We start from the raw sequence: 14,309 nt of genomic DNA on the forward strand, positions 1-14,309 counted from the left end.
CATAACTGTTAAAGTGAAAATGATGTTCACTGCCTCGGTGGCACACGCACTGTGGGATGCTGAAGCAGGATTGCGAGTTTGAGGCCAGCCAGGGCTTAGCCAGATGCTGTTTCAAAATAAGAAATGAGCTGAGGACATAGCTCTGCATGAAGATCCTGTGTTCAATCGCCAGCACTCTAAGAGAAATAATTTTGGCTGGTTGGACATGTTAAGGAAGACTTTATTTCACGGGGAACAATCGAGTTAGGCACAGTCAGAGAAGAGCACAGGAGCAGGGCTGAGCTGAGGTGAGGACGGAACTGTATCCCCGTGTCCCTTTGGCTCAGACACCGTGGGCTTCCAGGGTCTTTACAGACACAGGGCTGAGGGTCAGAGGGTCGTAGGGATCAGAGCGACGGGGTCGGGCAGTGAGCAGAGAGTGAGCTCGCCTGCATGAAGTATGCACAAGTGGGTATACACAGCTCAGGACCAGGCTAGAGCTCGGGGCGTGGACCTCAGTAAGACAAGGGTCTGGGGTAATGGAGCATTCTGGTTGAGCCAACCTAATGGGGTCCTTGCTACACCTGGAACAGAGTGATCAGACATCCCCAGGGGATGGGAAAGGATGAGCAACCGACCAGATACTGAGGGGGTTCAGGGAGGAGGATGGCCACACTTCCCTAGCAGGAGTTCTGCTAAAATGGCACCGTGCACAAACAAAGTCAGAGATCCAAACACCCAGGTCCAGTTGAATGAGAGATCAGAGGATGTTGGAGTTTAGACCAGGAGAGAATGTTTCCAGCAGAAAATCTGAGTTGCACTCCGTGGGGCTTCTCCCTTCCATGAGCTCTGCCTAAGACGGAATCAACCCAATTATGCTGAAGAATGTCATTTTTGAATGTTTGCATGAAATTCTTATTGTGTAATTTAGAAATATTCAAGGAGGAAGAATGTGAAGAAAAGAGTTTGGAGTATGTTCTGTTGTTATGGAGTTTCTGAAAATGTAACACTAAGTACATAATGTCTAAGACACGTTTTTTCAGATGGCCCATGCCTGTAGTTTGAATCGTTTTGACGCCAAGACAGGAGGAGAGTAAGTTTTATGCTAGACTCATCTATATAGAGAGATCAAGCGTAATCTTGACTACATAGTGACAACTTTTTTGAAAAAGTCAAAAGTAGAGAGAAAGAGAGAAATAGTGTAAACAATCCCTTTCACAATCACAACCAAAAAAAAAGTATCTAGGAATCAATCTAATGAAAGAAGCAAAAGACCTCTACACTGAAAACTACAGCATTCTGAAAAAAGAGATTGAGGAGGATATAAGAAAATGGAAAGATATCCCTTGCATCTGGGAAGAAAGAATCAACATAGTGAAAATGGCTATACTACCAAAACTTCTGTACAGATTCAATGCAATCCCAGTTGGAATCCCAACAGTACATTGCATAGAACTAGAGAAAACCATCCAAAAACTCATTTGGAATAAGAACAGACCTAGAATAGCAAAAGCAATTCTAGGCAACAGAGACAAGGTAGGGGATATCACAATCCCCAACTTGAAACTATACTACAAAGCCACTGTGATAAAACAGCATGGTACTGGCAAAGAAACAGACCCCAGGATCAGTGGAATAGATTAGAAAATGCAGAAACAACTCCAGACATACTCAGCTACCTCATCTTTGAAAAAGGAGCCAACCATCCTCACTGGAGGAAAGATATCCTCTTTAAGAAATGGTGCTAGAAAAAGTAGATTTCAACCTGTTTAAGTTTAAAACTAGACCCCTATATTTCACCATGCACTAATCTAAAATCCAAGTGGATTAAAGATCTACATATTAAAACAGAAGCACTAGACTTGCTGAATGAAAAGTTAGATAGAACTCTTGAAGACATTAGTATAGGAATAGACTTTATGAACAAATCTTCAGTACAACAGGAACTAGCACAAAGAATCAACAATTGGGATCTCATCTTTTTAAAAGAGCTTCTGTATTGCAAGAGCAATCACCAACGAAGCTAAGAGAATACCTACAATGTAGGAAAAAACGTTTACCAGCTGCTCCTCAGACAAAGGACTATTATCATATATAAAGAATTCAAAAAAATCAGGCCACCCAAATATAAAGACCCAATTAAAACGTGGGCATCTGAAGTGAATAGACATTTTTCAAATAAAGAATTAAAAGCAGCAAACAAATACATGAAAAAATGTTTCACATCACTGGTCATTGGAGAGATGCAGATGAAAACAACACTGAGAATCCACCTCACCCCAGAAAGAATGGCTGCTATCAAGAAATCACACAATAACAAATGCTGGTGGGGTGATGGGGAGAAAGGAATCCTTCTCCTTTGTTGGTGGGAGTGCAGACTGGTGCAACCACCGTGGAAATCAATATGGAGATATGTCAAACAACTAGAATTAGAGGTTCCATTTGACCCAGCTATCCCTCTGCTTGCTATCTTTCCAAAAGAATCATACCACAGCAATATATGCACACCCATCTTTAGAGTGGCACAGTTTGTAATAGCTAAAACTTGGAAACAGCCCAGTTGCCCATCAGTTGGAGACTGGATAAAGAATATGTGGTTTTTCTATAAAATGGAATACTACTCAGCCATAAAGAATGAGAAATTAGAGTCATTTATAGGAAAATGGATGCGTATTGAGGCCATCCTCTTAAGTGAACTAAACAGGACACACACATGTAAATACTGAATAGTTTCTCATATTTGAAAAACTAAAAGTGTAAATAAGATTCAAATGGTATAACTGATAATGTGAAGTAGGAAGAAAAGGGCTAGAGATGCAGGGGAAGTTGGAAGGGTAGGGGGAAGGAAAGGAGAGAAAAGCAAAAATATGAGAAAAGGAAAAAATGGAAACAAAGTCTTTGTAAATAGGTAAGGGAGGAGGGGGTGGAGGGAGGGCAGGGGTATGGGGAAACAATGAGAATCAAGATCTGTCATGTAAAGGTACAAGATCCCAGTGAGGAATGTAAATGGATTGTATACCTAAAAAGAACCAATAAACTCAATGAAAACAAGGAGAAAAAGAAAGACAATGAGCACAACTATTCTTGGCTAAGAGACTCATATACGTGGGTGCATTGCGTATTCAGACATTCCTTAGTCCCACTGGGGCGTGGGGCCTCTAGGGTAGCAAAACTTTCCTGTCTACAAAAGCCCCACATTATAAGTGGTTGCTTTGCACTACTTTGAGGTGCACAACTGTAAAGTTAGGAGAGAAAAAAAAGTAGGAAAAAGCAGTGACAGCCAAACAATAAGTGCACGCCTTCTCAGAAGATCCTTCCTTCAGGCTGAAAACAGAAATGCTTGTGAAGCCGTCCTGTGAGAGTAATTTCTGGTGGAAGCCTGGCTCCTCGTCTGCAGACCTGGCCGTCACTCTACACTCTGGCATTCTCAATGAATCACTTTTAAAATTTTATTGGTATATTTTTCTTTACTTTTGCTGTGGTAAAACATTTCATATAAATTCTGCCACTCTAAACATGAGGAAGTGCATAATCAGGGGCATTAATTTCATTTTCACTTTGAATAGCAAACTTTTTTATTACGTGTTTGTAATATAGAATAGTGATATTCATTTTAGGGAATTAGTACATGCATGTAACCTATCTGGATTGTTTTCAGTCCTTTGATCCCCCCTTCCTCCCTCTAATCCCCTTTCCCGTCTCCAAGTGCCTGCCTTCTAGACAGAAACTTTCTTTAAGAGCTGAGGTATATCTCTGGCCAAGTGCTTTCCTAAATGTGTGAGGCCCTGTGTTCCATCCCTAGAGCCACACATAAGCAAGCAAAAAGCTCTCTTTAAGAATTCTGGCATTGCTAAAGTTTAAAATTTAATGAATTTTCAAAAGTGGGTCTGCATTTCTTCAGGATAATTGCATTTTGTGTTGTTTTCCACTATAGCAGTTTCAGGTGGAGACAGTTTGAAGAAACCCAAGGTCTAACTGCTTTATCTAAAGGATCATTCTGGGTCGTTGTTCAGGAACCATCTTGCTTTTGGGGGCACACCGAATCAGGAGGGTTCACTTCAGTGCTTAATTAGCTGGAACCAGGTCTTTCAAGGATGCTGAGCGGGAGAAAAAGCATTTGAACATGTGACAGTCAACTGAGCTGGAGAAGGTGCTCATTTCACGGGGGTGGTGGACAGGAAAGAGACAAAAGCCTCGCCCTGGCTTGCTAGCATGTCTTCTGTTTCCTTTGAAGGAGGAGGAGTGCCATATAAGCACGGATTCCATTCCTGTGTGCTTTGCTCAAAAAGGCAAGGCACTGAGCAGAATGTGTAGGGCTGTAAGTGGATACCTCCCGACTTCTGCATAAAGCCCTGGAAGTAGCTGGGCATGGTGGCACACTCTTATAATCCAACACTGAAGGTTGAGGTAGGAAAATCAAAAGTTTGAGCCTAGCCTAGGCAATTTATCAAGACTCTGTCTCAAAAAGTCTCAAAAAATTTATAAAGGGCTAGGGATGTAGCTCATTGCAAAGGCACTATGTGGGTTCAATCTTTAGCATCAAGAAAAAAATGGCCCTAAGAGAAGCCTCCCAAGCAGTTTCACCAGCATGAGTGAACTTCAGCCCTGCCTTGAAACACTGTTCTCCCTTAGGGACCCATGCCACCCCATCTTGGGTACGTGTATAATCCCAGTGGTGCATGAAGGGCAAGTATACAGTGGCAGAAGGGAAGCGTGGAGGAGGATGTATAAGTCAGAATAAATCTGCCATGGGCACTGGGAAACTTTCATCATATGCGCAGCCCTGGATGGTGAGCCAAGGATCTCATAGTATAAATGGAGGCCTCCTGGCTATGTGACTTGAACAGCATTTTCTTAGCAATTTCTGTTCATAATTTACTGATCCCATGTAATACACAAAACAAATAATGGATGCAAATTTTGTAACTTTATTGAAATTCAAAAATGTGCCCTATAAGTGGGACAATGAATTTATACTTCCATCTTAAAATGTTTGGCGAGCTGTTCTTAACAGTGTGCTACACAAACTCTGTATCTGGCCCCAAAACGCTTAAGAAAAATAGGCCACGCAGACTATTTCTTAGTACCAGTAAGTATAGACTACAAAAGGAATGTTGGCAGGAGGGAACCAAACCAAGTTAAACATGGTCAAACCATATGGAGGCGCAGGCAAGAATATCAGGGGTGAAGGCACGAGCACATGAGGGAAGAACAGCACGTGTGGCATGGGTGGCATGGGTGCCACAGGGGCTCTAGGCTGGATGGGCACCACGGGCACCAAGTGCACCCTGAATGGCCAGACCAGTGTTGGCTGCACATGAAGCCATATACCACTGGGCCTCATCACGTACATGGGACAATAGGGGGCCCCCGAGATTACATGAACAGGGTTGCTGGGGCACACACGGCGTGCATTTCTGACCCTTTGTGCCCTCTGATATCTTCTCCAACGGGCTCTCCTGTTCTTAAACCAAACCTTCAATGAGAGAGGGAAAAAAAGGGGATTAGTTTAGTATACCAAGTATTTAATGCCATAAAAGAAACAACATGGCGGGCAATTCCATATGTCATATTTTCAACTGAATCCGAAGTTACTTTCTTATTGCTAAAATATCTTAGGAAATTTAGTAATTGCATCCCTCCTCTAATGAGCTGCAACTATATGTCAAGCTCTGGCTTAGCTTATATTTGTTCTTTCTCCTTCTTTTAATACTATCTTATATTTTTCATTCTGAGGTGCAAGTGTACCTCATGAATTAGACTCAATCCTGCTGCTGTTGCTATGTGTGCTGTATCCACTCTCTGACCATTGATCACCAGCTGTCCAACTGTCTCCAACCCCTGTCACCAGGCAAGTGTCACCCTGATTGTGGAAAACCTGAGCTTGGTGAAAAGTGGGCATCTTTTAAAGTCATAACAAGGGGAGTGGCTCTACTTTGAAAAGCCCATCTTAAGTGTGAATAAATAATAAGATTCTTAAACAAAAAATTTCCTAGGGTGACTAAGAAACATCTTGAAGGTTAAAACTATGACACCAAGGGAAGCCTTGCCTTAGGACACCAGGGAGTTTGTGGTTCGTCTTCTTGGGGCATGAGGTTAACTGAGGCCCTGGACTCTGTTTTGATATAATAAGCTTTGGAATAATAAATATTTAGACTAAGTCAGCCCAATTCACCTTTTGCTTACACAAGAGTTCGCAGGGGAACAGGCATTGTTATGCGTGCATGCTCCAATCCATGCCACCTACCAAACCTTCCTAGGATCAGGTGACTCTGATCTCCCTACAGTCTCATCTTCTGAGACAGCAGACACGGTGCTTGCCTAACTTGTTTGGATGCCTTCAGCCAATTAGTCCTAATCCTCAAGTAGAAGATTCCAATCACATCAGTATACAGTAAGAGGGTTCAAATAGGTATTTTTATTATGATTTTTGATAATAATGGGGAGAGGTGTCAAGAAAACATGATTCCCTAAACACCTCTAAACTACTAAAAGACCAAAAGCAAAGACCTGTTAATTAAAACAGCACTATCCTCTCAGCACCCTAGTTAAAGAGGTTTCTGCTGTATCATTGAGCTCTAGAGCTGCAAATGTTACGAGCCAAAGGGGTTTTTTCTTCCTGCTTGAAGCTTCACTTTCCCCCTTCCCATGTTACTATTTGGAGTTCTTCTATCTAGTGACTATATAGTGTGAAAGTCCAAAGTAACGATGCTCATTTTAGGGAGATTCAAAGGTACTAGTGGCTGAAGTTTCATAAACATAATCAATACCAAAAGCAAGTTGAATGGTGTAGGGTCCAAAGTGAGGTCTCTGTTACCAATATTTCATTCATAAAACATCTCTTGTTTTGTTTACAAAATAGAGGGAAAGGGTCTATTAAAAGTTTTATGACATGATGCTCTGCCTAGAAGACCCCAAAAACACCACCCAAAGACTCCTAGAATTAATAACCATATTTGACAGTGTAGCAGGATACAAAGTCAACACTCAAAAATCAATAGCATTCCTTGTACACAAATAACAATCTCACTGAGAGAGAAATTAGGGAAACCCCACCTTTCACAATATCATCAAGAAAAATGAAATAGTCAGGAATCAGTCTAACAAAGGAAGTGAAAGACCTTTACATTGAAAAGTACAGTACTCTGAAAAAGGGGATTGGAGTATATCAGAAACTGGAAAGATATCCCTTGTTCTAGGGTAAGAAGAACCAATATAGTGAAAATGGCCATACTTCCAAAACTGTTATGCAGATTGAATGCAATCCCTATTGAAATCCCAACAGTATATTTCACAGAAGTAGAGGGAACAATCCAAAAATTCATTTTGAATCAGAAGAGACCTAGAATAGAAAAAACAATTTTAGGCAACAAACATGACAGTGAGTAATCACAATCCCTAACTTGAACTTACACTACAAAGCCACTGCGATAAAAAACAGCATGGTACTGGCAAAGAAACAGAACTGAGGATTAGTGGAACAGATTAGAAGATGCAGAAACAACTACCTCTTCTTTGACAAAAGACCCAAGTATCTCCACTTGTCAAAGATTAAAACTAGATCCCTATCTTTCACCATGCACTAAACTAAAACCCAAGTGGATTAAGGATCCAAACAGAAACAGAAATCTAAAAAGACTGAAACAGAAACACTAAACTTTCTGGAAGATAAGTTATGTAGAACTCTTGAAGATATTGGCATAGGAAGACTTTATGAACAAATCCTCAGTAGCACAAGAACTAGCACAAAGAATCAACAACTGGGATCTCGTCATATTAAAAAGCTTGAGATGGAAAAGTTTGATAATCAACCACCTGGACAACCTGAAATGACAGCACAGGAAGCAAAAAAAAAAAAACAAACAAACAAAAAAAACAGATAAATGAGGCTCTAGAAAATTTCAAAACAAGAATAATTTCCAAGATAACTACAGAAAGGATGAGCAGAATAAAAAACATGATTAGACTCTCTAGAACAGAAACAGATGGAAAAAATAGATGAATTCAGGATCATGATGGAATCCATGAATGCTCAGCATAGGAAAGAAAGAGAAAACAATCTCAAAATTCACATGGAACCAGAAGAGACCTACAACAGCAAAACCAGTTCTGGGCAACAAGGGCAAGGCAGAAGGTATCACAATCCCCAATTTGAAGTCACACTAAAGCTACCATGATAAAAACAGCATGATACTAGCAAAAACAAACAAACAAACAAACACCCCACAAAACCCAGACCCAAAGATAAATGGAACAGAATAGAAGACGAAGAAACAACTTCAATCATACTCAGCCACCTTATCTTTGACATAGAGGCCAAACACCTTCACTGAAGAAAGATAGCCTCTATAATAAATAATGCTGAGAAAACTGGCTTTCCACATGCCAAAGATTAAAACTTAGACCTATATCTCTTACCATGTCCTAAACTAAAATTAAAAAATGGATCAAAGTTCTAAATATAAAAAACAGAAACACTTAAACTGGTGGAAGGTAAAACTCAAAAACACAGGGGTAGGCAAAGACTTTATGAACAAAAACTCTATTGCACAGGAAATATTACAAACAAAAACTAGGATCTCATCATATTAAAAAGCTTCTGCACAACCAAAGAAGCCACCAACAGAGTGAAAAGACAACCCACAGAATGGGAAAAAAGTTTTTCAGCTGTTCCTCAGACAGATTTTACTATCTAGAATATAAAAAGCACTAAAAAAAATCAGAACCCCAAATTTATAGACCCATCCAAAAATTAGCATCTGAAATGAATAGACATTTCTCAGACAAAGAAGGAAAAACAGAAAATAAATATATGAAAAAATGTTCAACAGCACTGGTCATTTGAGAGATGCAAATTGAAACAGCACTGAGATTTCACCTCACCCCAGAAAGAATGGTTGCTACGAAGAAATCAACCAATAACAAATGCTGGTGGGGCTGTGGAGAAAAAGGAACCCTTCTCTACTGGGAGTGTAGATTGGTGCAGCCACTGTGGGAATCAGTGAGGAGATTCCTAAAAAAGTAAAACTAGAGGTTCCATTTGACACAGCTATTCTCCTTCTTGATATCTCCCTAAAAGAATTAAAAGCATCATGTCACAGCAATATACGCACATCTGTGTTTAAAGCAGTACAGTTTGTAACAGCTAAATCTCAGAAACAGCATCTGTATCCATCGACAGATGAATGGATAAAGAAAATGCGGTGTTTATTTGCAATGGAGTACTATTCTGCCATAAAGAAGGGTGAACCTGAGACTTTTTTTAGGTAAATGAAAGCACCTTGAGACCATAATTTCCAATGAAGTAAACTGGACACATATGTTTATTTATTTTATTTTATTTTTATTTTTTGGTAACAGGGATCGAACTCAGGTCCTTGTGCTTGCGAGGCAGGCACCGGAACCACTGAGCTAAATCCCTGGCCCAACACATAGGTTTAAACATCACAGTGTTTCTTTTGAGTGAGAAACTGAAAGTAAAAATAAGGACCAAAATGGATGGTAGATATTGGGAAGTCAGAAGAAAATGTTCAAATGAGAATGGAAAAAGGGAGAGGGGAGAAGCGAAAGAAAGGAAAATAAAGAAAAGGAGAATAGAAGGAAAATGAAAAAAAAACTTTTATGAATGAGAAAGGGAAGAAGGGTTAAAGGCAGAGGAAGGAAATAGGAGAAAAAGAAGACTCAAGATATATTATATACAGGTACATATTCCTTATGATGAATGTGATCATCATGTAAGTGTACCAATAAAGTTAAGTTTGCAAAAGTTATTTGAAGCCAGATGGCCAATGCCTGTGATCCTAGCACTTGGAAAGCTGAGGCTGGAGGATTGAGAGTTTGAGGTCTGTCTGAGAAATTTAGTGAGATCCTGTCTCAAAATTTAAAAAATAAAATTTAAAAGGCTGAGTTTTAGCTCAACAGCTCCCTAGGTTCAATCCTCAGTACCCCCAAAAAAAGCATTTTTTAAAGTATTCATGTCAAATGTTTGGCAATCTATGGAAACATTATCTTCTCCCTTATTGGAAATGTGGGTAATTCTACCTTCAAAATTTCCTTGAAAGAATATCTCACAGGATTAGAAAATTAACCCTACAATTCATTTGGAACCAGAAGAGAACTAGAAGAGCAAATGCAATTATGGGCAACTAAGGTAAGGCAGGGCATGTCAAAATCCCTGATGTGAAATTATACTACAAAGCTAGTGTGATAAAAATAGCATGGTACTGGCAATCAATCAATCAATCAATCAATCAGTCCTTGGGATCAATGAATCAGATTAGAAGGTGTAGAAACACCTCCAGACACACTCAGCCACCTTATCTTTGACAAAGGAGCCAAACGGTTGGAAGAAAGATAGCCTCTTTAATAAATAGTGCTGGAAAATTGGTTTTCCACTTGATGAAGATTAAAACTAGACCCATATGTTCACCATGCACTAAACTAAAATCAAAATGGATCAAAGATCTAAATATAAAAATATAAACACTTAATCTGCTAGAAGATGAATAGGCATAACTCTCAAAGACATTAGTGTAGGCAAAGATTTTATGAACAAAACCTCAGTCGCACAGGAACTATCATAAAGAACCAACAACTGGGATCTCATCTTATTAAAAAGGTTTGGCACAGCAAGAGAAACCACCAACAGAGTTAAGAGACAACCCACAGAATGGGAAAAAGAAGTTTTTTGCAGGCTGTTCCTCTGACAAAGGACCAATATCTAGAATATAAAAAGAACTCAAAAAAATCAGACTCCCCAAATTTAAAGACCCGATTCAAAAATGGGCATCTGAAATGACTAGACACTTCTCAGATGAAGAAGTAGAACCAGAAAATGCATATACGAAAAAATGATCAACATCACTAGTCACTTGAGAGATGCAAATTAAAACAACACCGACATTTGATCTCCAGAAAGAATGGCTGTTATCAAGAAATCAACCAATAACAAATGCTACCAGGGCTATGGACAAAAAGGAATCCTTCTCCACTGTTGGTGGTCTCTTTTCTTTCTTCTTCTTTTCCCTTTCCAAAACTCCTTTAACACATCTTACAACTTTTTTTTTTCTTCAATTTATGGCTTTCTATGACCTCAAATAATCACCTTTGGATCCAGTGACCTACAAATTAGTTATCAGTGCCTGAGCAAATGAAAAAATTTCAAATCATAGAACCATCAACATGTTCCAGAAAGCACACTTCCTCATAACAGCACAACAACAAGGAAGAAAAGTTCTCTTAGGTGTTAGACATTGCTCAAGAATATATTCACTAATACAATTGCTAGTTTCAGAAAAGTCGAGGATGACCCAAGCATGGTGATGCATGTCATAATCCTAGAACTCTGGAAGGCTGAGCCAGGAAGATTACAAGTTAGAGCTCAGCCTGGGTAAATTAGCAAGACCCTATCTCAAAATAAAAAAAACGGACTTTGGGTGTAGCTCAGTGCAAAGGCCCTAAGTTCAATCCCCAGCACTGTAAAAAAAAAAAAAAATTGAATGTGTGTAGTTTCTCCAAGCCATATAGTATATACAATTCTTGTCAACACTTCCCCTTTTCTCAGGTCAGTAAAAATTTCTACCACACTGTTCTTTTAGTTTTTGTTTCGGAGAAATTTCCAAAGGTTGCCCGTTATTACAACCTACTATGCTAGCAATATTTTCAGGCTGACACTTCAAGGTATCCCAGAAAATTAAAAGTTAGAGCTGCCAATCTTTGTACAAGCTTTACCAATGACTTAAAAACAAAACAAAACAACAGCAGGAGTAGCTTGTGTTTGGGCCTTATGCTGGTTCCCTTCCCATCAGGCCCAATTTAACTAACACATGTTAATTACACATGTGTTGTGTTCTGGCTGTGAATTTTTCCCTCACTCCAAATGCCTAAATATTTACAAATTTCACTCTTAAGAAATTAGTTTATGCTTGATTTTAAATATTTTAAGTAATTTAGTGCCACACGGCATCTTAGTACACTCTTTTGAATATTTTCCATATGGAAATAACACTTAAAAGATACCAATGTTAGGAATGGAACTTCATTATAGACAGTTGTACTTCATGTAGTTATGTGTGTATATACAATATATATCTATTTTCCTAATTTAGAATTCTTATTTATGTTAAAATATACACAGACATGCAAAAAATAAAAAATAATTCAGTACTATACTTTTTTCATTTAGAAAGTCATGTTCCCTCTGAAAATGGGAAATTTCTATATGCTAGGGATTTCCTATTATGCTTTCCACCCACAAAGACCCTAAAATTCAAAGCTCATTTCTTGAACATGGAGAAGGCAACCAAAATATACCAACATGATGATGTCCTAGAGAAAAAGTCCAAGCCCTGAAGCTGGTTCTCAAGTGGCTGCCCTGCCACATTGCTTTTTTCAGATTTACTCACCTCCACTCTGGCCTCAGGCACACCCAGGCATCTTGCAAATTCTCTTCTGAGGGGAAAAAGTTGCAGAGGTTCAGCATTTGGCATTTGGGATAACAAAATTTTTACAGTACATTTCGTGTTTTTTTTAATTGTTTTGTTCTGATAGATAAACCTCCCCCCAGCACACACATACACACACACATTATTCTGTAGTATACACATTAAGGCTTGCTTTAAGGACAGTTTTCTCTCAGGTACAAACATTAAAGGGAGGCCAAAATATCAGAAATCAAAAGAATCATGTTCAAGTGTATTTAAAATATAAAAATTAATGCAAAATAACAATCCATAATGAACAGATTTAATGAAAATTTAAATACAGGCAGCATCCCACCCTGCACTGGTTTAACAATGCCTAAGACTTTTTATCCTGTTTCTAACAGGAACCTGTTTATAAAAAACAGTTGCTAGCTGAGCATAGTGGCACATGCCTGAAATCACCTTCTGCAGAGGCTGAGGCAGGAGGATCTTAAATTCCAGGCCAGTCTGAACAATTCAGCAAGACTTTGTCTAAAAATAGTGTAAATACGGGCTAGGGTTTTTAGCTCCGCGGTAAAGCACTTGCCGAGTGCGTGCCATGCCCCAGGTTCAATTCGGAGGACCAAAATAAAACACATACATTTTTAAAAAACACACACTAAAACAAACAAACAAACAAAAAACCAAGCACTGTCCAAAGTTTCCCAACTTGATTCTTTAAATGCTTCATGAAAATATTTACTTTCACCAGTTAGCACAGCCCCCATCCCTACCCCCACACCCACTCTGAGGAGCCTCCTTGGCTTTTATTTCAAGAGCGGGGAAAATGGGACCTGGGAGACAGCCGAAGGCTTCCTTAGACCAACACCAAACCCAGAGCCAAGCTGGGCGATTTGCCTACCTCTCTGGTCTGCTGGGGCTCCTGTTGTACTGGAAATAGTTCTCCAATTCCCGCAGCTGCAACTGGGTGAAACTAGGATGACTAGTATGCTGGAGGAGCCTTTGCTGGTCCCTGCCAGTCTCGTCCTCCTCGGGATTCAGCTCCTCCTGTTCCTGGTCACCGCTGCTGCTTGAACCACTGCTTTCTTCGTATCTGTGGTCTATGGGATCAAGAGTGCTGGCGCCGACCTGATCCCCTCCTCCTCCTTCTTCTCCGTTTTCCCCTCTCTCTTCTGCTGCCTCTCCTTGCGTAGCCTCACGTTGTACATCCACTTCCCCATCTTTTTTCTCTTCAGCAGTTGGTTTCATATCTGGAAAGAGGGAACAAAGAAAAAGATCAGTGCTTCAAAACCGGGTCCGAGGGAAGGCGCGGTGCCGTGACAGGGTGGGGGAGGGCAGTGTCGGTTTACTTGTCTCTCCCCGGGAATATTAGCTTCTTGGAGCTCGCTAAAGCACTAATCTGGTCCAGGCACTGACCATGCTGTTCCTCCTGGTCCTTCTCGACTCCCAGGCTGAGGAAATTGTGGTCGTAACCTTCCAAAGGCTCCATATTCTGAGGACCGTCAGTCAGCGAGGCTGTGCCGCTTTCTGAAGATTCTGAGCAGTTCACCGCGTGATCACCCGAGCAAAGTCTGAGATGTGATTGGCAGAACGGGTTTTCTGCCTGGCACCAAGACCCAGTTACAGTGTATCCACTCATAGATGTCCTGTTTTGGCGGGCAGATAGACATGTACTACTGCAGAACATGGGCCTCCGAGGTGCAGCTTAGCTGACTATTCTGGCCTTAAAGTATCTTGCTAGGGAAGGGAATGTGCTGAACTGTACGAACTATTTTGCAGGGCGCAACAGACCACATGCTAAGTCTGAGGCCTTGGAGAAATAGTTGGAGAATACTTCTTAACCTAGCCTTGCGCAACCAGCAGCCAGTATTCGGCAGGAACAGGAATAAAACTAGTGTGATTAGTTAG

General features: G+C 40.2%; 1 protein-coding gene across 1 annotated transcript; it reads right to left on the reverse strand.

Moving 5' to 3' along the window:
- Nucleotides 1–4,893: 4,893 nt before the first annotated feature.
- LOC104870554 (rhox homeobox family member 2) lies at nt 4,894–13,950 on the reverse strand. Its single transcript, XM_010636229.1, has 4 exons — nt 13,818–13,950; nt 13,303–13,651; nt 12,384–12,429; nt 4,894–5,455 (listed from the first exon to the last, which is right to left on the reverse strand). The coding sequence occupies exons 1-4, from the start codon at nt 13,888–13,890 to the stop codon at nt 5,060–5,062; spliced, it is 864 nt and encodes a 287-aa protein (XP_010634531.1). The 5' UTR covers nt 13,891–13,950; the 3' UTR covers nt 4,894–5,059.
- Between the last annotated feature and the right edge of the window lie 359 nt (nt 13,951–14,309).

The sequence above is a fragment of the Fukomys damarensis genome, unplaced genomic scaffold, assembly GCF_012274545.1.
Source record: "Fukomys damarensis isolate Sample0158 unplaced genomic scaffold, DMR_v1.0_HiC HiC_scaffold_39, whole genome shotgun sequence".
NCBI lineage: Eukaryota > Metazoa > Chordata > Mammalia > Rodentia > Bathyergidae > Fukomys > Fukomys damarensis.

Coding starts and splice junctions, on each gene's coding strand:
- LOC104870554 (XM_010636229.1), bottom strand. CDS start 13,890: ATGGAGCCTTTGGAAGGTTACGACCACAATTTCCTCAGCCTGGGAGTC. Junction 12,430..13,302: donor AGCCCCAGCAGACCAGAGAG/GTAGGCAAATCG, acceptor TTTTCCCCTCAG/AAGAGAATTTGCAAGATGCC. Junction 5,456..12,383: donor TGCCTGAGGCCAGAGTGGAG/GTGAGTAAATCT, acceptor CTCTCATTGAAG/GTTTGGTTTAAGAACAGGAG.